The sequence below is a fragment of the Etheostoma spectabile genome, chromosome 3, assembly GCF_008692095.1.
Source record: "Etheostoma spectabile isolate EspeVRDwgs_2016 chromosome 3, UIUC_Espe_1.0, whole genome shotgun sequence".
NCBI classification, from domain to species: Eukaryota; Metazoa; Chordata; class Actinopteri; order Perciformes; family Percidae; genus Etheostoma; species Etheostoma spectabile.
In genome coordinates, this window is record NC_045735.1 from 25,067,998 (window position 1) to 25,091,771 (window position 23,774).

The window sequence follows — 23,774 nt, forward strand, 5'->3', positions numbered from 1 at the left end:
AGTTGGGACAGGTAGCAATAAGAGGACGGAAAAGTTAAAATTACATATAAGGAACAGCTGGAAGACCACTTTGCAACTCATTAGGTCAAGTGGCAACATGATTGGGTATAAAAAGAGCCTCTCAGAGTGGCAACTGTTTTGAGATGTGTTGATGCCATGAAATTTGAAGTCAACTTATTTAACCTTAAAATTATAAATTTTCTCAGTTTCAATATTTGATATATGTGATCTATGTTGTATTCTGAATAAAATATTGAAATTTGAAACTTCCACAACATTTCATTCTGTTTTTATTCACAATGTGTACAGTGTCCCAACTTTTTTGGAATCTGGTTTGTCTTATTCATTAATTCGTTCAATTAATCCTGGTTGGTCTGTACCATAGCAAAATCTTTAGACCCCAGTGAGGCAGGGTCATTCATTTGCCTCTTGTCTGCAGTGCTGCTAAACTTGCACATTTTGTTTTTGCATACCCAGTATGCTATACCCATTAGCATACCCAGGTTATTCAGATGTTGAAATATAAAAAATAATGTATGCCATCAAAAGCATATCACATGTACGCTGCAAACCTTGCTATGAGTATGGCTGCAGACTGTGGCCAAATGTGTGTCCACTCTCTCTTTCCATTTTTACCATCACTATCTCCTTTTAACTATCAAACATAGACAAAGATGTCCCCCATCCAGTAATTATGTTTTCTGGAGTGAAATTAACTTTTCAGTCATGAGACTGCTAACATGGCCACAAACTTTTAATTTTGCTAAAAACACACCTCCTGGCACCTGCCCTGGATACAGTCCACCGGTGCCACCAACACCACCAACACCACCAACACCACCAACACCACCACCACCACCACCCAATCCTAGAGCAGAGAGATGACAGACTTCAGTAAGATACAAATATCTTCTGTACTGATGTTACACAACTTGTATCATGTTCTTCCTGATAGATAGGTCATGAATGTGGTAGGCTACCATATTTAGCAGCTTTTGCCTGAGCAGGTGAGATGCCACCGGACCCCACTCCTGCAGAAATAAAAATAAAATACATTTAACGTTTAAAGTAAATAGTGAGTCCAGTAAAAGTTCAGATTTAAGCCAAGGAATTCATTGCTACAGCAGAATTATGCTTTCAGCTCAAATTGCTGCATTTTATGTATTTTGTAGTTCTGTTGGATCCAGAAAGTCTCTAACATGTTCATTGCATTATTCATTAAATCGTTCATTGTTTCTGGTGTGGAATCAACTTATCAGTCATGAAATTGCCAACATTGCTATAGACCTTTAGTTTTGTTAAAAACATACTGTACCTCCTGGCACCTGCCCTGGGTACACTCCACCGGTGCCAGCAACACCAGCAATACCACCAGCACCACCACCAGCACCACCCAGTCCTAGAGCAGAGAGATCACAGACTTTAGTAAAATACCAAGATGTTCTGTACTGATCTTACACAACTTATGTCACGTTTTCCTGATAGAAAAGCATTGTCCAGGTAATGAATGTGGTAGGCTACCATATTTAGCAGCTTTAGCCTGAGCAGGTGAGATGCCCCCGGGCCCAACTCCTGCAGGAAGAAGAAAATACATGAGGCGTTGTTTGGTCTTTTTTATCTTGCTACTCCATATCAACTAACAGCAAATAAAAAAATACACACCAGTTCCTGCAGGATACCCAGGCCTTGACCCAGCGCCACCATTACCAAAGCCGTAACCTGAAACATTGTAATGTGACACATTATTCATTGAACTGATGCCAAAGTTATACCAAACATTTGCAAAACTGTACAAAAAAAAGTATTTTTACCAAAAGGTTGTTTGCCACCTCCGGGTTTTGCACCATAGCCACCTAAAGAGAACAAAAATATTTGAAAGAATGAGGAGCGAGAATGATTCTGCGCATACATGATGATATGCAACAAAGTACTTTAATAACATATCTAAAGGAAATAATTTGGGACATTGCTTGTTCTTTTAAATGGAGTGAAGTTCCTTTAAATTCAACAAATTGACTAGATTACTTAAAGAAATAACATTTCTTTAAATTACATTTAACAGTCGTTCCCATCTACATTAGGCATTGAAAAGGTAAGTTTGACCCGTAAAGGTTAAGATTTTAGCGATGTAGATTATTGTTACAGCCTATTTGTGCTTTTCAGTGTAAGAGCACATTGAAGCATTTTAGTATTATGTGTTCCGGGTGGATAAAGAAAGTCTCTCACATATTCATTCATTAGTTCACTTAATTATGGTTGGCCTGTACCATAGCAGGATCATTGATTTACTTCCTTTCTACAGTGCTGTTGCATGTGCACAAATGTGCGAAGCTTCAGGTTCAGCATGCCAAGTTTACATAATATACAAATGTACAGCATACCAGTTTCATTAGAGGTCTAAAAAAAAGTAAGCCATCTAAAACATATCACATGTACCCTAAAAAAACTTTAATCTTGTTTGAGTGTGGCTAAAGATCAGTGGTCAGATGTGTGGATACTCTCTTGTTTTAGTTTTTATCATCATTATCTCCTCTTAACCATCAAATATAGACAATAATTGACAGAAGAAAACCTATTATAGTATCTTAAAGGCAGAACCGCCATTTCAGTGAGCATACAGATGTGATTATGTGAGGACAATGATAAAGATTACAGAATAGTAAAAAAAAAAAATCCTAATTCACTTAATTCTTTAAGGTACAACAATACAAGACGTTACATTACGTACAAAGAGTTGTGGGATGAATAAAGTATAATCTAATCTAATCTAAGAGCCCTTAAGTAGATTTTTTATTTTTAAATAAACTCAATTTTATAAACCTTTCATCCATAGGATTTTGCAGCACCTTGATGGTCATGGGTGAGTGAGCACAGTAGCATTGCTGTGGGTACCTCTACAAAGCAGCAAATGGAGGCAATTTTCTTCTTTTTGGGCCATCAGGAAGTTGAACAAAATCAAAAGAAGCAAAAACAAACTGCCCTCTTTTAAATCAACCAGTAACAACCCCACAATAGAAAACCTTAGGACGGTACCCATAGAACGGCCAGTTATCATAAGTAAGACAAAGGTAACATAGACACATCCTATGAACAGAAGAATGCAATTTCTGAATAACACAGTTTCTTTATAATTGTGATCACACCTTGCACTTTGGGTGATTTGAGGGGGTATCCGTGGAACACTCCTGGCTGCATTGGCCCACCATACCCACGGCCTCCTGGGACAGAAGAAACACATTTAAATCCTCATCAGCTAATACCAATGACACTGACAAAAATACAAATGCATTTGTTTGTAGTAAGACCATACAGCAATAATCATAAATAAAGTTACCTGGTCCTTGGCCTCCTTGCCCCCCACCTCCAACTGCAATAGAAAAATCAAATAATCCAGTCAGTCACTTAGATAATGATTGATGAAGAATATTGTTTGAATGTAGATAGATAGATATATGAACTTTATTAGAAAATACTCTGTTACAAGCAGCAAGTTACTAAGGACATACACACATACGTATTTATACACAAACCAAAAACACAAGAAATATACTAGAAATAACAGAGACTTTCAGGAACAAAACTAACACATTAAACTGAACACTGGCCTTGAAACTAAATAGACCAACAATTGTACAATTGTGGTCCGGCAGCATTACTCTTTGGATAAATTGCATACAGACCGATAACATTTTTGGATATATAATGTTCTTTGACAACTACGGTTATTTTAACTCAATTCATCATTATTTTTATTATTATGATTTTTGATATTTCCAATTTATTCATTTATTTAGTTTTTTTCATGTGTTAAATGGAAGATCTATTTGTATTGTCTATTGAAGTACAGCATTTATTGTGTACTGCCTTTGCCATGTTCATAATTTGTTTAAAAAAGGCAGTAAAAATAGTGATAAAAAATAAAAAAATACATCCAACATTCAATGGCAATAAAAGAAATTCTAAATCAGTCAACACTCATGAGTAAAAAACTAAACCTTACTTGATTTGGGATTAAGGTCGGTGCCTGTGGCCACCCCAGGTAGAACTCCACGTCCACCAAACCCTGAAAGAACCATAAGCAACAACAAAACAGTGTTTGTTTGCAAAAGCATTGACCATTCATGGTAAAAACACACTATCTACCTATCTATCTATCTATCTATCTATCTATCTATCTATCTATCTATCTATCTATCTATCTATCTATCTATCTATCTATCTATTGTTTCTGAGATTATGAGAGAGACAAACCTTGTCCTGGCACCAGTCCACCTTGGTAAAGTCCAGGCACACCCACACCTGCCACAGCCAAAGAGAGAATACTACTGCACTTCTGCATACCAATTCAAAAATCTGAGGCATCTGGCATGCATTAGCAGCAATAAAATGCTTTTTTCAGGCATTCATAACAACGAACAGAAAAATTATATGTCAATATATCGTTCAGTCTTTGAAACAACACTACCACAAAAAGAGCCAGACAAGATGCAGTAAAGCCTGGCAGAAGCTGTTTATTTCATATATTAATCAGTGAAATCGATCCTATAAAAACGATCGTAATATTGCATGCTGAAATTTTAAAACTAGCCAAATGTTTCCAAAGCCTCCTGCTAGCCCAGAAGAGATAATGTTCTGATACTTAAAGAACATTTAAGGAAAACGTATAACATGAATAGAGTCATTGCATTTCAAAATCTTAGTTTTTGTATGTACACCTTTATCTATGTATGTTGCTTTTGTTCAATTTTTCCTTGCTCTGTAAAGCACGTAGGAACATCTCCGCTGGATTTAAAGTGCAATAAACATAATCACTTTGCCAATAACTTGCATCATTAAAAAAAGAATTCCAAGCACACCAAACATCTGCCATGGAAAAATGAATTTGATGTGGCTCTGCTGCCTACTAAGCTGCATCCTTTATCTGCCTTCAGCCTCTGGAGTTTATTGTTGAGTCTACAAAACCTGGCACTTTGGCAGCTTTCTTTCCAGCACCAGCACCACCCCCTCCTGGAAGGCCAGTCTGAGGAATAACAGGTACTAAAAAGAGAAAGTGATCGTTACTTGGCATATTAAACAGATATACAGTGTGAAAATAATTACTGAGTTCAAAAAACAGTAATTACTGTCTCCCAAGGACTCTCAACACTGTTAGCCGGTCTCTCTAAAATCTTTACTTTATAACATTGGGAAAATGTTTGGAAGCCAAAGTGTCTCTTCGCCAAATAAATCAATTCCACTGTACCTGACGAGGAGCCAATTTGCAATTTATGAAATGTTGTACTATTCCTAAAGCATCAAAGTAAAAATGTTAAAGAGAATGGGAACAGTGTTGCAAGTCCTCGGGAGGCAGAAATCCCAGAATAAGAAATAAACATAAATAGCGCAAAATTAACTAAAAAAGAAAATGGGCAGAATGATCTGTTGTGTGCGTCTTGCCTCCAGCAGGCACTGCGGCTCCAGTCCCTGTTCCTCCAGTCCCTATTTAAGTACAAATTGCACAGAGATAAATACTAAATATATTTATAAAATTTCAGGTTTTAGGTTAAAGTCATTGACCCATTTGTGAACATCACAGTAATGCAAACCTTCCAACATGAGTATTCTATTGTTGCACCGCTAGAGGGCCCTGTGATACTAAAAAGGAGTGATGAGCAGGTGTGTGGCTTGTGCTAGAATTGACCTCTTCAGCAGGGAGTCAGACCCATAGACTGACCATTGGTATTGAAAGCAGCTAATCTGGCTCCACAAGTCTGTCATCATCTCATGATCAAAAGCAACATGGCTGCGTTTTAATCTAATCAGAAGAGGCAGCCAGCATGCATGGCATTTGCCTTGCCTCATGAAATGCCTCATTTCTTTGGCTTTCCCCTCGGGCAGGAAATGAGCCGTCAGGTTTATTTGCAAGGGAGCTTGGCACCAGGATAAAACACATTGCTTTGTTTGTTTAAACTACTTTTTTTTTTTTTTTTTTTTTTTTACATTTTTGAATCTTAAATATACTTTGTCGGACAGACATTGCGCACTGCATGTAAGTATGTGGCCTGGGAGATTTGGTGAAGAAAACGTTTGGCAAGGGAATGCTTTTGTTTTATCTGTGCTCTTTCTGGGGAATTAATTGTTATTTTGAGTCTCATGAAAAGAACACAGACTGATTCTCGGGACTGCAGTTTTGTCCCTGCCAACCAATACTTAAGAGTAGGCTCTTTGCCACAGTGCAGTCCTGGTCATGATTAGCCCCTCCAGAGTCCATGCTTAATCAGCCTGCCTAATTTCTAGCAAATCATGTGCATATACACGCACAGACTATAAGGTCACGCTGGGCTCTGCTGAAGTCCAGTCCAAGGTTTGCAGGTACACCATAAAAATGTACATGTGTTTGCCAAAAAGTGCTTTTCATGCTGAGGTACAATTCATGCGAAACATTCATTTTGGCTCATAACACACATAACGCAGATCTATCAAAGTTCATACAGCACAGTTCAAGTTTGTGCAGTAGTCTGTCATCAGGCCAAGAATCAGCTTACCTCCATGTGGTAGCAGATGGCCTCCTGCACCTGTGATTAGGACAACCAGAATTCCAGCAGTATTAGTCAATATGAGAGACTTAGGAAATAGCCCTCAAGGAACCTGATCAGAACAATTGTGTTTTTTTTAATGTTGATTGATTTTAATGTGGGACAATGTGGCTTAAACTAAGCATTAACCAAGTTGAATATTTGTCCAGTTGATAACCTCCTAAAACAGGCAGGAGGGAAGATGACCACCATAGTTTGAGTGAAACAATCGTGAAAGTAGTAGTTTTACAGTTAATGTTAATAATATATTTACTCATGCCTCAATTTGAACCTTCATGTGCTGGAGTTTGCAATAAACCGCACAGAAGTATGTTTACCATTAAGAAGAGCTAATCTTTCTGGTTCTAAAAAATAGCATACCATTTCCATTCCAGCTTGACAGGGATCTTTAACCCCAAGTCAAAAAATTGGAAAAGGGAATATGAGAACCAAACTTGGGTACCTGGAATTTGAGGCGTTTTTACTGAAAAGTTGAAAAAGAGTGGAAAGCCACATAATATCACTGACTGCAGTCATCAAAACAAACAACAACAAGCAAGGGGAACAGGATCAGTGTGTCGTTTTAACAACCAATATTACATCACTCCATCTGATGACCTGCAGTTTCCACCAGAGTCAGTGAGCTTCATGCAATGACAACAGTTTTTGAAGAAATGTTTGTTTAAAAGTCAAGGAAAAAGTGGTCTTTACTTATTCTTGTGTTCAAAGGAAGCATCGATAAACAAAATAAGCAAGACAAAAACGTTTAAAGAAATACACCAACGTGTCTGATTTGTGCTATTTTCTTGTCTAATTACTATCTTCAAAATCATAGTTTTTGAAATATTACAAATGATATGATCAGATAAAGCAACATTTCCATTTGAAAAAGTGTAAACACTCAAAAGTCAATTTCACCAGAAGTAGATGAGTACACCAGGTGACTACCATAGACCCCTGTCAGACAGAACATGTTTGGCAGGTTGCAAATGTGAGGTGCACCGCATTACACACCGCAACTTAACGACGCCCTGATCAGACAGAATCTGCTCTCTTATTGAAGGCTAAACAGCACTCTGTCTGATTGGGGCCATAGGGTAGGAGATGCCAAATGTAGTTCTTCTCTTTTCTAATGAGGCCTAATTAAGTTTGCCCATCTGACTGACATATCTTTGGAAGGAAAAGGATGTCATTATGGGTTCAGGTATAAGATATCAACCAATGAATATACACCACTGATTCAATTAATGCCACCATTTAACTGGGGCCATCAGTTACTTTGCATAAAACTAATGTTACATTTCTATCTATACATGTTCTTACATCTGCTGTACCTCTTTTAGCAGCCTTCTGTCCAGCTCCTGGGAAAAAGCCCCCAGTGCCTCCACCATAACCACCTAAATGAAACAAAGGTGCAAAGGTGAGTGAGGTTTAAAATGTATTTAGTTATAGAGAGAATTTTCTAACCTAAACTAATTCCTTATTTCCACTACATGGTTAAACTCTACTAACTTTTGATACAAGGTCCTTTCTCTATTTCGTTTACCACTGTAAACAGGGCTCCAGACTGCAATCACCATTTTTTTTTTTTTTTTTTGCAAAAGACTGTACATTGATGAGGAAATTGCTACGTAGTAAAAGCCGATAAGGAGTTAGCCTTACCTTAACGTTAGCCCTCCCACCACTTTGTTCACAGTGTCTCAACACCTCTTGGGAGTCAAAAAAATTGACTGCATTTTTACTCAGTTTTGTCTCAGTAAAAAACTACGGGATTCTTATTTAAACACAACAACTGCACGATATCACTTAATTGCCTGTGCATTTACTGATTTTTTTTTTTACATCAATCCTCTTCAACCAATGAGTTGTCTGCAGTGTTTTAACTCCATCTATTAGTATTGGGTCAGCTCACTTGGAACCATGACCAAAGTGGTATCAAAAAAGTACCAGGTACTATACACAACTTTTGCTAATGGCAAACCAAAAAAGAGTGAGTAATGCAGTGCCAAACCATGCAGTGGAAATGCAGCATTAATATTTCACTTGTGCTAAAACACACACTGCCACTTCCAGGCAGTTAATTAATTTCAAGCTACAGGTACTCACCTCCTCCATAGCCTCCAGCTCCTAGGCCTCCACCTCCAAGACCACCTCCTAGATTGCCATAACCTGGATGAAAATGATAGACAGGCAGTATAGAGAAAGTAGAGTGAGAATGAGTAGGCACGATGAGGGCAAGGGGAGTCAAAGAAAATTAGCAGTTTTCTTCACTATGGTTATAATAACTTACTATTGATTTATTGAGCAGTAATAACTCTTCAATAAAAATAACCCACTACTCAAATCTTTCAGCAAAACATTTTCCAGGACCTGCAAGTAATATATACTGTACATTTTAAAAAACAAAGCACATTATATATGACACAATATCATGTGTGCTTAATTAAGTTAGATTTTTTCAAGAGACATGGAATGCACCTTGGGAACTGTGGAAAGAGTTGAACCCCAATGACTAAGAAACATGATTGACAAAACATCAAAAACGGTTGACCATCTGGTTATGCTGTATTCTAAACACTGGAGGGAGCAGTATGTTCTTTCCGAGACCCAAAGCCCCAAACTAATCTATGGGCCGCTAAAGATTTTGGCCTGACTTGACACATGAATTAAGTCATATCCCAACTTGGGTTTCTCATCACCTGCTCATGGATTAAAAGAGATTGAAAGTGGGAGCCCATATGGGAAAGTGCAACCCACTGTACAGCCAATAACATTATACATGCAGAATAAAAAATAAACTTAAAACTCTACCTAACATTGTTTACCTTTGGTATGTCATACATCCCAAAAACAAAGAATACTAAAAAATCGTGTGTAATATTTTTCAATGTATATACAGTATATGGAAAAGTGGGTGAAGGCTGAATATTATTTAAATCTATATTCATTACGTTGAACTTAACTTCTCCAGATAACTGTCAAAGTGATATATTCCTATGTTCTAACATATGGTACTCCATGTTTTTAGAACGGCAGCCCATGATTCTGGCATATGATACGGCAAATGAGTTGTATTAAAAGAAGCTGTGAGCTGAACAAGTTCCCCAAACAGAGATAAACATGTTGGAGTAACAACTGTTCTTAGAACAAGAAGTAATGTGAAGGCTGCCAGCAAGCTAGTCCACCAAGGAACTTGTTTTCATCAATACTCATAAGCCAAAAATCTGGAGTGAGAGCAACTAAGCTTGGGAAACAAGCTAAAGAAGAATGTGGGAATGAGCATATCTGACTGGAGATTGAGAGTCCAGAAATCTGCAGGTTGCAGGTAATGATACTGATGAAGAGGAGGAGGAATGTGCTGGGAGAGACAGAGAGAACGATGCAAGTGTGGAGTTTCATGACCTAGTCAAAACAAATGTGGGCACTGGCTTTGCCAAGGGCTTGACAAACAGACTGAGCATGCAATGCAAGCCCAGACGCTAAGATAAGCGTCTTTGCAATAATCCATCTCCTTCAAAGCTTTCAGCTTGATTATCTTCGATTGCTCAACCATCCCCAGACACACCTCGAAGTAATAACAACAGTAATCACTTCTTATATAAATCAGACTGATCTAGGGCTTTCCCTTTTCCAGTGTCTCTTGTGTTGACACAAGGAATCTGTCTCATTTATCTAATTTTTATCAGGTAGCTCCACATACCATAAAAATGTTAAAGAAATCGACAGGAAACAAACAAAAAACAAGATCAGTACACTAGCTGATACATAAAACCCTTAAAATAATTGTCTGGCTTGAAATGTTTTTATTTTTTTAAACTGTACTGTCTGGTCTAGCCTCCAGATTACAGAATGTCTCATTGACCATATGAAGTGTGTTTGTCACTGTGAGTGTTGGAAAGCAGGCAGTTTTTTTTTTTTAACAAAGGCCCAGCTCTGGCCAGTCACAGACTGATGGCAGCATTAAGGCAGGGCCTCATAATTTTGATGAAAACAGAATCATAGATGGAATCGCGAAATTGAGAATTTAAAAAAGCTTAACACAGATTTCATAGGGCCCTACATTAAGTCAAGGCTAAAAGCTAGCTGTAGATTTGAAATAAAGACCTAAGCTAGTTGTCTAAGTTACCAACCGAGCCGCTCCACTGTTAACTGTGGTTTAAAAAACACATTCAAAATACATTAAAAAAATAATTATTCCCAGAGACCTAGGCATGTGGGCCACCAAGCTTGCAATACACTGGGGGAAATCCTGGCACAGTCTGCAACAGAGACTATGGGTGTCAATGAAGGAGGAAGATGAAGAGAGAGTGAAAACAGGTAGGACTGTGCAGACTTTTTATCTTATTCATCCATCATCTGGCCCACCTGTGCTCACATGTGCATAACCCAACCTGGCTTTGGCAGTTGTGCTCAGGGTCGACATGCACCTGCCACGTTAAGCTCAACTCTTTGAATTGAGATCAAGACACAGACACGCACGAGTCAGCCTGAAAGGGTGTGTGTTTGTGTGTGTGACCATGAGTGCAGACCATGGGCAGACACAAGGTTTAGACATGAAAGAAAGGAAAATAAACTTTACGGTATGTAGTTCTGACAGGAACAGACACTGAGAAACTAACACTATCAAGTAAAAAATAAAACCCTGGAGGCTGTGTCTTTTTAGGGTCAAAGTGAGACGACACTAAAAAAAATCTGGACCATTGTCTGTTTGGTATCCATCCACTGATTGTATATTTGGGAGGGTTTTTGAATAAAATGTCTAAGTTTAGCCATATTTACACCATCCTGTCAGCTCAAACAAGCAAGTTTTTGTTGGACTACTATTGTTACAGCACGTCAGCTCAGAAAAATAGACCTGTGTTAGCTCACACATTCTTGGAAGTCTACACAAATGTTGTTTGTTGTCATGAACCACACACATGGAAAGTCTGCACCATGACCCTAAAATTAAATAATCACTTTTGTTTTGTGCTGCTCTCAGTGTTTCGTTGATTGCTGACAAGCTGAAGGATTTCAGTTCACTAATGTAGTGGCTTATAAGAGACCACTTGAAACCCCAACTGCCTTCGGACCTTGGACAAAAAAGTCAATACTCAGTGTACAAGAGGGAAAGGACAGAAACCCAATACTACACAGGAGAGAGGACTGGTGGCCAAGAAATTTGAAAGGTAACTGATGCAGTACTGCAATGTATCATAGATTCCTCCATTTAGATTTCTGAAAAAAGTGTGACAGACACATTGTTTACCAGCCAGTTTCCATTCAGAAAAGACCACTGCACCTGCAGGTTGTTGAGGTGAAATCTGGGATGTTGTGGCAGTGAATAATTGAGTATCGCCCAACAGTGGGGATTACTTTGTGGTGGCTGGTTTAAGAATGATCTCAGTAAGGGTACACAAGTAAATGCAAGCCTAGACCTTCTCTGACAATGAAGGAGTCTGGTTTTCAGAGGAATGAAAATGTGATGAGGGACAGGCTGCCATATTTATTGCCTCATGTTGTACCATGTCATGTGCATTGGCATTTAATCTGAAGCCTGACACTGGAATAAATGGGGCCAGACAGCATGGCTAGTTCTTTCAATCACCAGTCATGTTCTCAAACTCACACAAGTGATGGATGTGGGCCAGTGTGAACAGAAATATTTGGTTTCAATCTCAAAACTGAAATGTCTAGCTCATGCTCCATTGGGGTTAGGTAAGGTAATCCTCTGTTTCAGAATTAGAAGAATACAAGAGACAATCAAAACATTGTCTTAGGCTCTCAGTATCTGTCTCCTACTCCTGTTTCTCCATCCTTTTCTCCCGCTCTCGTCTTAAAAAGTTGCATAAGGGGCTGCGCCAACAAGATGTGAGGTGTTAATAGCAGCAACCAGAGGAAGCCAAATGTAAGGAGGGAAAGATGGATTTGCTTGCTCATTTCCATCTCCTCTCTTATCCTCCCCCTCTCCCTTTCTTTCTACTTTGTGAACCAGCTGGGCCTGGCGGAGGGTTTAATTTAAGAGAGCAAAGAATTCCATGGCAGAGATCCACTGTAACTGACGGCAGACCCGCGGAAAGCAGACTTCGGAGCTGCAGCTCTGGAATGTCTAGGACATTTTTGGGACTTGTTTCTCACCACATTTTTCGTTTTAGCTTATATTTAAATCAGGCGAACAGTCTAAGAACAAATATTTGTTTACGGAGAAGCCAGGCGACATGATTACAACACATATGTCTCTTGTGTGTCTTGTCTTGTGTCAGTGTGAAAAATGATTGATGTACAAACCATCAAACCACAAACACACAAAGAGTAAAGGATAGTTGCAAGAAGCACAGAGCTGTGCTATGGCCGTGCAAACAATACAATTTTACATAATGTGATGGAAAATCTTCATGAAAAATTCCTCTTCAAAGCCTCTCTGGAGGTCCCCAGAGAATCAGCACTTTACTGTGATTGACAGGAAGATTTGGTTCTTCGGCTGTGGTCCCGTAAACATTTTCACTTTGAAAGCAAAGCCCACCATTATGTCCTTTACTGTCATGACACCAGATTTTTATCAGTATCAAATTATCACACTGCTCCACTTCCAAGTTGGTGGATAGATTGCATTCTTACGAGGTGACGTGGGACAAGCTGGATGAAAGCAGAATGATGTGAGGTGCTGTAGTGATTCCAGATTGCGTGAGACAAGTGGACACACTCAGGCTCCCCTTGCTTCCTCTCCGCCCTCCCTCTCCTGTGACCTCCCCTGCTCCTTGTCACTTTGAGGTTCTCCGTGCTGTCAGTCACGGGCACAGAACTGTGAGAAGCTGGATTAGTCGCATGTTGGACTAATTAAGCATTCACACAGTCACACCACTACACACAAACTCTCTCCCTCTCTGGCTGGTGTGAGCCAGCCGACTTTGGCGGCAAGCCTTTTATTGTTTTCGCTTTCCTTTTCCATGGAGTCATTGACACTATCAATGAGAGGTCCCAAAGTCTCAGCCTCCCTTTTTGCCAGATGAACCCAAGCGCACAACTGTCAGAGCTCCTACAGACACAAAGGGAAGGGTCTAAGGTTGGTTAATTTTTTACCATCTTTGCTTTTGGGGCAGCGTCCAGGTCAAAATCAGTGTAGCCATTACTGAAATTTGTGGTTATTTTCTTTATTTTTAAAGGGGACAATTGCATCATACTAAAGATAAGAATGTGCTCTGTTTTGTAATGTTGTAATCACTTACAATGATGAAGCAACATTGGAGGGTTTCATCAACCCACGCACTTTGGCATCAGAACACACACATCATCTCTGAGGCGTCTTACAAATGGTAAGTTGAGGCGTCTTTCGAATGGTAAATTAAAGTTAACTGTAAAAGTCACCATTGCACATTGTATGGATTACAAGCACTGCCACCATGCCCAACTTGGCTGCTTTGCCCAGTGACGTCTGTGGCTGTCTGACTTCACCAGCCTGAGTCCTTGTTGTGAGTCTCATACCTCCACAAACACATGCCTTATTTTAAACACATCTGTGCAAATACCATTACTGCTTTTCCTTAATTCAAACTGTGTTAATTTGTACATTATGCCTTACATCATGTCACTGTTTATGCTATAAGTCATACAGAGCAGAACAAGCTATGCTATAAGCTTTCAAGTCAACCAAAAACCTCTCTCATTTTAAAGTTTCTGTGAGAAACTGCTGTTTCGGCTTTTAACCACTTCTAAAGGAATGCCACTGTTGCTCTGCCAACACTAAGCCCTTGAGTATGTCTGAAGACTATCCCTAGCCTAGTGCTCATATCATTTTAGCTTGGCAGACACACTCACAGCATGTACTGTAAAGCCATGGCAGAACCACTTTCCAAGCATTAGAGTATAGAGTAGTACACAGAGTACATGTGCACTACTCTGTACTCAACAAAATTACTACTTTCTATTAAGTGTATTCCATGTCTAGAGAAGTTCAATTGTGCAAATAATGCAAAGGGCAAGAAAACCAGTCAACAAACATAACAATGGCTAAGTGTTTTGCTCTTCCAGATGGTCCACATATGCATCTAACTGGTATTCTACTGAATACGTTCCTGACAATTCAGGGTTGAGACTAATGTTCGACAGGTCGCCTCGAGTCAAAACATGCACATTGAAACACTGACGTTAGATTCATTGAGTCAGCCTCAAAAGCATTTCCAAGTTCTTCTGTCATTATAAAGGATATGATCATTATGTAGCCATCTGATGCATTTCACTATGACAAACTTATGGGATGTGGTACAAAGGAAAACAAGTGAGAGATAAATTGTCATAGACAGTGGAAAAGCTGTTGACAAAATTGTAGATTACATTTATGCAGAGGTATTGCAACATGTACTAACACATCAGAATACATATTGTGTAAGGCCAAAGTAATGTAAAAAAAAAAAGAGTTTTTGGGGCAGCCTCTAGTTCACCCCGGTACTTACTTAGTGAGCCAGAGGCTGCTCCAAAAACTTTTTTTCGCCCCATGTTAGCTGAGTCCTGCAGCGGTCCAGGTTTGAATCTGACCTGCGGCCCTTTTCTGCGTGTCATTCCCCCATATCTCTCCCCCTTTCATGTCTATCCACTGTCACTATAATAAAAGGGAAAAGCACAAAAATTAATCTTAAAAAAAAGTCCATAAATTGGTCTCGATAAATACTGAGAAATCTAAACATATATAAAGCACTGTACTAAGGTAAGATAATGTCAGTATCGCACATCATTTCAAAATACAAAACTTTTAAAAATAACTATAACTGCACCGAGAACACAAGATTTAAGAATACTGGAAAAGATTATTTCCATAGAAATGGCTTCAACAAATACATTTACTAAGGACACCTTTTGCACTGACTATTTGAAATCATACTGCATTTCACAAATATTGTTCATACAACTTAAAGCAAACCTTGCATTGTAATGGCCTGCTTTACACATCCGCTTATACATACTGTAAGCTCTGTGTGAATTGATCACCATAAGCCATGTTTCTAACGTTGTAATGCCATGTATGTAAATCACATTCACCCCCTTGTGATGCACATTTTAATCATCTACATCTATGTTCTCCCAGTGTTGAAGACATAAAATCGACTTGAATAACAAAACATCTACTATAAATAAAAAATCTCCACTCCTCTACTAACTCAGAAAACATCACTGAGTACGCTTCAATATACAGTAATATTCCACTATTATTCTGAATATGAAAATATTCAGAATTTGATCATGTAAAAAGCCTATTCCGGTTGGATATTCTGAATAAGGCCTTTTTTAAATGTAAACGGAAATATTAGTGGATTAGTCACTTGTTTCCATGTAAAAGGTTTAGTCGGTGTATCTTCTTTTTCAGAATAAGGACAAAAACCAGAATAGTATGTGTATTCAAAGGTCAATGTAATTGCCCCCAGACTTAACAAATTTCAGTCCACCTCTACCAAAAACTACAACAAGGTAATTTAACCAGTAATCAGTCTTCATGTCTTCTTTCTGCATCACTACATAAACAACACTTAGGCTGTGCTGCCAGATGGACAACAATAGTGGTCAATGCTCCAGACCTGCTGGCAAATGGAGCAGGGGAGAGGGTGTGAGAGCATGCCAAGGGATGGATCATCAACTTACATGGTAAACATGGAAAGAAATTGCATTTGTGGTAACATGCTCACTAGAGAACTACCATGCAAACATGACACAGAACAGGCTGATGAGAGGCTGGGGAGCTGTTATTGAGTCATAGTGAAAGTATGGGTTCAGTGTGGAGAAAAATACAACAATTAGAAACTGTAATGTGTGATATGCGTGACTGATTAGACACCAGTAACAACTTATGAAGCCCTTATGTTCCATTACTCCAATATCATTTTACTTCTTGATGAATGTTGAGATTATTGAGTATGCTGACAACAAATAGTTTGGAAAGTAACACACATTTCTAATGTGAGCAAACAAGCTGTGATGGCTGTATGCATATTGGGTGGGCTGAGTTGAGTGTGGGGGTGGTGTTTCTCTGATATAAAAAAAAGGTCTTGTCTGCAGACAGTTCAGGTTCCAAGATTTTGAAAGCTTGACACTGAGACTCGGTGAAGAACAGATTGACGAGAGGGGGAGGAAGGATAAGTGAGTGAAAATAGAGGAAAATACCTTTTTTTACAAAGGTTATTTTGTCTGAATAAGCAGCACTAACTTATGGTGTGTGTGTGCGTGTGTGCACACTAAATTCTTAAGAAGACCATACAAATATTTACAGACACATACGGTAATACACATTCACATCCTTTCAGTCTTTGACAGCTCAGAGGACAAGTCTGAGCTGCAATAATAAAAAGCATATGTGCACCAGGAGACCTCCTCCAAGCTCATCTTCTTTTGGCTTACCACTTTCATCCTCACCCCAATCTATCAGTCTCCTACCTTTCAGCAAGCCTTCTAAGCATGTGAACAAATGAACGTGCATATACATCTGTGTGTGTGTGTGTGTGTGTACGAGTTTGACATAAACAGTTCTTGGTATGTTCACAAGAGTTATTGTTTTTTTCCTTCCCTCTTCCTTCAGTCTCTCTTTTCTGTCCTACCCATATCTATTCTATCTTTCTGTTTCTCTGTCTTGCTCTTTCTGTTCTGCAGAGAAGTACACTTAGTGCTTCTTCAAACAAGACCCTGATATGAACCATGGGGTTTGAAGATAAAAAAAAGTGTATTTATCGGCTGTGTGTTTTGAATTGCAGAAAGATGCACATATTGAAAATTATCAAAATTTTGAAGTTAAATAAGTGGGTTGGCTGGTGAAATACCAACTTTCTTGGAAACTGCGCGTGCGCAATACTGCCGCCATGGAAGTCAAAGGATCCAAGATTGTTGGACATGTTGCAGCATTGACTAATTAATTAATTAATTAATGTAATTCATCATCTTAAAGTATGTGTACTGCAGTTTTTCTAAGCATGATTTTATCTTGCACCTAATTGGTGGGATTATTTTTCCATTACTTCACACTGTCATACTTATTCAGTGGCAGTAAAGAGCCAAAATAAAGGTTGAATAGGAATTGATGACTATTTCCATTCAGCCTCCAGTTTATTTGGCAGTTTATATTTATCTAAAACTAATACAGCCTAATTCAACAACCCACCAAAACATCCTACTTAAATGAAGGAGGCTGTGGTTTGTGGTGCTGTTAAGTTGTATTGCATTATAATGTTATGTGCTCACATTATAAGGCCCACATTGTCAACTGCTGTGTCAGACCAACCGCAAAACAACAAAACTAGTACAACAACGTCTATGACAAACATAGATTGACAGCCTGGCTGCACGTAGGGGCTATGCTCAAGCTAGCTGTTGATGCCAACTCGAGGGAAGCCCCAAACAACCCACTGCCAGACAGCATTCAATTACCTTCCTTTAGTCATTACGGTTGTTTTTTTTACACTCCGCCACAAGTTTTGTTCCTCAAAACATATAAGTAGTATAACAACAAGAGATATTTCTTACATTATGTAGTCGTGTAGACTCAAAATATTAGAAACACAATGGGGACTATTTTATTTCATCATTCTACTATGTAATAAATACATACAGATACAGATTCTGAATGTTCCTATCATTTTTCATTGCTTTAAGATTGATTTAGTGTTGTGTGAACATTGTCAGTTTTCAGACAGTGAGAGAAAGATTGGACAGACAGCGTGTTGTCTTTCTATCATCTTTAATTTATATTGCTCTCAGAGAGTCTACCGACACACTAAACTTAAAACAGACCATTACAATGTTACAATAAAACCACACCAACAGCAAAAACAGTAACCTCCATGTTTCTTGTAAACTGCCTTAACAACTGTCTGAAAGTGACAAGAGGCTAACCTACAAAAGCCACGTTTTGGCAATAACAACATAAGGATTGAATCCACCTTAGGGAACACAGGAGATGGTGTTCAACAGCTGTTCATAAAGAGAAAGTTCCGCCTTCCAGGTTTCAGTGTATTGTCAAAGTTGGATGCTGACAGGCTTCACAATTAGTGTAACATTTACAAGGTCTTGCATGAGCTACGCTGCAATTCACTGCAGTCACGCTACTCACATAGCCAGCTGCTGTTCTCCATTACTGACCAGGCAAGGTGTGTATCAGTGGAATGTAAAGTCACTGCTTGGCTTGAACATAAGAATAAATGGCAGCTCTATTGATATGTGTGAGTCTGCATCTAAGAGTCGTTTTCGGTTGTTTGCATTTGTGTCTCTTTAGCAACAGAATCCTGCTTTATATATTAAAGGTTAATAAAAAAAGGTCAACGGTTTTTTTTATGCTGGTAGTATATGAATTCTCTACAACACAAGCCAAACTATAGCTGTGTTTCCATCAACACGTTTTTATCCAAATGAAGTGATATTGAATGAAAAATGCCTTATGGAAACAGTAAAATTCAATGGAATTTCATAAATATCATTTTAAAGGAAATACGTTCTGATTTTTTCTTGATCGATATACGGCTTATGCGATAAACGCTGATGGAAACATTATTTTAAGAATAAATAATGAATTGTGATTAAGTTTAAGGTCATTTTATGGTTGCAACCCGCTACAAAATAAAGAAGAAGAAGTTTTAGTTAATTTCCGCCCAGTATTTCCACTCTGTTTGCACACATGGCGGGTGTCAACAAAGACAGATGGAAGTGGACGAACGAGGAGACAAGAGATTTTTTGAATTTATCAGGAACTCGCAAAGGAAATGGCAAACAAAGGTTAGGACAAGCCGTGGGACGTCTTCCGGAGTAAATGGAAGGCACTCAAACAGTGAGACATGTCTCAAAAAAAGAGTTGTCTTGCAGCGGTGCCGGAGGGAAAATAAAAAGCAAGTTGACCTCAAAACAGCATGAGACGTCCTTACGCACAGGTTTTTATTCCCCTCAAGCCGTTGGATGGAAACACACTTTCACCAGTTTTATTTGCATATGTTTTTTTTACCGAACAGATAATTCCATTGACAAGTGGATGGAAACTTAGCTACTGACTAACTGGTGCAGAGAAATTCAACCTGCCACCATGAGATTCTTACCTGCTGGTGAACTGTAGACGTACATTGGTAAAGTAATGCAAACTTGTAAGGTATGTAAAAAGTTGTCATATCAAAATTTTGATAACTTCATAGCTGATGGAATGGCCAATATAAAAAGTCAATACTGATGGAAACTAATACACATAGATTACTGAACATGATTACAATGACACTCACAATGACGCAGAACGATTTAGTTGTCTTTTCATTAAAAAAAATTGTAAAGCGTAATCTGAGCTCTTCGTTTTCTTTTTTCTTCTGTGTAACAGATATTAGTAAATGGGAAGAATCACCCAGACCCAAATTGCACTAATTTCAAAAACTGCTTTTAACATTGTATGCCAACACCTTAGAGGGAGAACTCAAATGCATACAAAAGCCAAGGCAATACCTCCAAAGTAATGCAAGGCTCTACTGATCCCAGCCAAAATAAACCTCCACCCATCAATGGATATTTGGTCATTTTCACAAAATGGCTCTCCTGCAACTCTTGATAGAGGGTAGGGGTGTGGCAGTCCAGCGGGACCCCGCGGTAACCCGCTCCATGTGTTATCAGGACTATAAGATGACTGCTTGGTTCCTTATCTTTCTAAACACATACAGGCAGTCTGAGATGGTATCAGCAATGCATACGGAAATTAAATGATGGCTAAACATTGCTAAAGCACCAATGCAGCGCAGAGTGTGTTACAGCAAAGGAAAATATTTACCGGAGAGAAGGGCCGTGGTACATTTCAACACAGAGGTTTCCAGATATTGTAAGGGTATAACATTACAATAACAGTAATCAGTGCACTGGCACCACTGTTTGGCAGGTTGATGGTCGTTTGCACTCTGCCAATCATCACTCCCTAACGCAGCAGAGGTTTAAGAGTCATGGAATATCTGTATGGTCCCAGCCAATCAAGACATCTCAAACAGCTGCCAAGCCAGTGTAAACCAACCCCGACAAAAACACAGTGGTGATAAGGAAACCTTGGTGACAACCAATCAAAAGATTGTTTCTCTTTAGCATCTGTGCAGGTCTCCCTATTCTATTGGTGTGTGAACCTAATGTAGTCTATGCATTAACCTACTTTAGCCAACCCATAACAATGCATTCCATTTCCTTCCTTTAAAGGCACTTTAACAGTATATGTAGCGCAAAGGAATTTTCTATGTTGTCTACATCGCCTCTATTACAATATAGCTTTTACAGCTATTACTGCATTGTACTGAACTGGAAAAACACAGGGCTGTGACTACATCTTCAAAGTATTTATTAAAACTTAATTGTAAAATGTAATTTTGACATGACAAATTTGGGTATAAATAACATACTATTTTAATATATGTGGGCCTTACCTGGTTTAGGGGGCTTTCCACCTTGTCCTGTTGGGTGAAAACAAGTAAAACATATTTTAGGCTATGCTTTTGCCCTGTAATATCAAAGCATGTTCCCATGTTATCGTACAACAATTTCCATTTTGTCTTTATATGATTTTATAGACTCAAGATTCAAATATCATTTCAAAAGACCTACAGGTTACAAGCAGTGTTTTACACAGTTTTCAACTTTTCAAAGATTGCAAAATAGACAGCTACAATTATTTTGTCTCTCCATTCAACAGGCCTGTTTTCAATTAATGATATTGAGATGTTAGAATAAAGGCTTGAATGTGTGTGATGACAGCCAAACCCCTAAAGGCAGCTGTTTACTGATTGACAAAAAGGTGTTTTTTGTCAATCAGTAAGTTTTTTTTTAAATCTTCATACTGTACCTGCTCCCAGTCCTCCACTGCCCAAGCCACCATGCCCACCATGCCCTCCTGGCACCAGCCCACCTGGCCCCACACCAATGCCTCCACCTCCATAACCTCCTACTGTCAGGGTTAAACACAGACAAGTGTGATTTTGATCAATATTGTTGTTGTTGATGTCATTATCGTTGATAACATTCATCAACTTTTTGAACTTTTTCAACTCACAGCATAGAGTTATCACAATTCTCATCACAGAATGACTGCATGACTCATGCGGTCATGGCTCGAGTACTCTTAGCTATACTTACTAAACTTATTCAACAAATGGGAGCTGAAGTCATGCCAGGACACTGTCTATGGTTGATGAACTGTTGCGTAAGTGGGCTGTGCATGCAGAGCTGAGTGTATCTGCTATGGATGTGTGAAATGACAAACCCAAGGTGCATTAAGTACAATACAAAGCAGGGATTTCCCATTTGGACAAGACATTCAGGACCTGGGAAAGCAACACTGCTTTAACGAATGAAAGATTATAATGTGAAAAATATTTATTTTATCACATAATTAAAGTTACATAATTATTATAAATAAACATAAAATCCACCAGGTATCAGGTGATAATTGGGCTTTTTTTTAAAGAAATGTATTCAAGACTGACTATAATTCCTTACATATAAACAGTTGAAATTTCCTATATCCAAATCACTGAAACAGTAGTGCACCAGTTCACTATAAACCAGATGCTATTCTTATTAAAATATGTTATACAGTAGATTGAGGGGGGGGTCATAAATCTAATGTCTCTTGTACTCACCTGCAGCTTTAGCCGGTTTATAGCCTGCAGGGACTCCTCCAGCAGACCCTTGTAAAACAACAATCATATAGAGTATAGGGTTATGCTATGTCTACATGTAGTGATGTCATGGACAGTTTTTTGGCCCAGCAATTTATCATTTTGTCTTACTTTCTCTCAGGACACCAGGAGAAAGTGTTCTGGTGTCTTGTGCCATGTTATGCATGTATGCTTTTATATAATGACTGAGCAAAGGTCCATAGAAGGCGAGTGTGTGCTTCAAAACCTATGTCCTATTTTTATAAATTTGGCCATATCGCACTAAAAGTAAGAAGATATTGTATGGTGTGTACCATGCACGTAAATTATATGTATGCATAAATATATTTGTATTTGTAGTTCTTTCTTAATCATTTTCCACAGGATATTGGCATACCCTCCTATGTTGGTAGTAGAAAATACAGTTTATGTACAGTAAAACCTCTGGTCTACAGTAGTATAATTAAATTGTTATACATCTGCTAAAGACAAACAGAGTTTGTTTTCTGTGGCTGTGTTGTGGATCATTTTTGTTTAAATTGTTCAGACAGTCATTGGAGGTTCTGTTACCTGGAAAGAATCCAGTTCCTGGTCCAGTGCCTCCTGGTCCAATCCCAGCACCAGGTGGTACATACACACCTGGAAAACACCACAGAGATAGGTCATTACAGTAACTATCACACACATGCATGACACTAGCTAAGTGTGGTGTATTATGCTTCTATTGTAATGCGTGTAACAGTATTTTTGAACAATGACCCCATTTATCTGATAAACACTCTCAAACACTTTTATCATTTGTGACACAGACATCAACACTGGAATCTGTCCTTGGCATATACATCTGCCCCAAGTCATGGCAGTGATGGGGCACACAATGAAATGTGAACACAATGACTCCAGCCAGAGCCAAAATGAAAGCAAAAACAATAAATAAATAAAAACTTTATAGGCTTGATTAGGAGAAAATTCCAATTGTTTTCATTCTGATGAGGTATTACACTTGGAGACCTCTAAGAAAGTTGCTGCAGCACTGCAGACACCCTCAACCCCCACCTACATCCCCTAGCCTCATTTCTTGACTGATTTTTGGCGGCAACCCAGAGTAACTCCTGAGATGGTTGTTCTGGATTCCAGACATGGTGGCCTCATGTGTGCAAGAAACAACAGAAATAAAAGAAAGGGAGGATGAAAATCCCTCCAGTTGTTCTGGGACGGCTACAAGAGCTAAATCCAACGAGACCGGTGAGCTAAGGCCAAAAATACAAAGTTATATTTTTAAGAGAAAAACCTGGTTTATATCACTAAAAACAAAACACAAAGGAGAGCATGGGGCTGTAGAACCACAATGATTATGTTTAATGGCTTCTACATGTGTTGGGAGCCAATTAATTTAAACCACATGTCAAAAGCGTTCATGTGTTTATTAGTGAATAGTGTGTGAACACTGTGCTTTGAGTTTTGTCCACCGAGTGTGGCCATTAAGAGAAGAACATTACAAGGCATTACTGTCCGATTTTATTGAATAAAAATTCATAACACATGCCACTAAAGAATGCCAAAAAGTACAAATCAGCAGTTTATTAAAGGAACACGCCGACTTATTGGG

The 23,774-nt window shown here is 38.6% G+C and overlaps 1 protein-coding gene across 10 annotated transcripts in view; it reads right to left on the bottom strand.

Moving 5' to 3' along the window:
• elna (elastin a) overlaps window positions 1–23,774 on the bottom strand; it is a 54,868-nt gene that overhangs the window by 20,672 nt on the left and 10,422 nt on the right. For 3 of the 10 annotated variants that reach the window (XM_032505503.1, XM_032505493.1, XM_032505565.1), the window contains exons 2-20: window positions 22,736–22,804; window positions 22,148–22,195; window positions 21,352–21,453; window positions 20,936–20,962; window positions 8,661–8,723; window positions 7,889–7,951; window positions 6,525–6,554; window positions 5,437–5,478; window positions 4,963–5,037; window positions 4,252–4,299; window positions 4,001–4,063; window positions 3,335–3,367; window positions 3,144–3,218; window positions 1,812–1,853; window positions 1,663–1,719; window positions 1,522–1,572; window positions 1,316–1,399; window positions 981–1,031; window positions 776–868 (exon numbers count right to left, since the gene is read on the bottom strand). In XM_032505503.1, the coding sequence (XP_032361394.1) occupies window positions 776–868; window positions 981–1,031; window positions 1,316–1,399; window positions 1,522–1,572; window positions 1,663–1,719; window positions 1,812–1,853; window positions 3,144–3,218; window positions 3,335–3,367; window positions 4,001–4,063; window positions 4,252–4,299; window positions 4,963–5,037; window positions 5,437–5,478; window positions 6,525–6,554; window positions 7,889–7,951; window positions 8,661–8,723; window positions 20,936–20,962; window positions 21,352–21,453; window positions 22,148–22,195; window positions 22,736–22,804 (1,116 nt within the window). Of the gene's footprint in view, window positions 1–775; window positions 869–980; window positions 1,032–1,315; window positions 1,400–1,521; window positions 1,573–1,662; window positions 1,720–1,811; window positions 1,854–3,143; window positions 3,219–3,334; window positions 3,368–4,000; window positions 4,064–4,251; window positions 4,300–4,962; window positions 5,038–5,436; window positions 5,479–6,524; window positions 6,555–7,888; window positions 7,952–8,660; window positions 8,724–20,935; window positions 20,963–21,351; window positions 21,454–22,147; window positions 22,196–22,735; window positions 22,805–23,774 lie in introns of those variants that run through there. The other 7 variants (XM_032505522.1, XM_032505531.1, XM_032505557.1 and 4 more) reach the window with 5 other exon arrangements.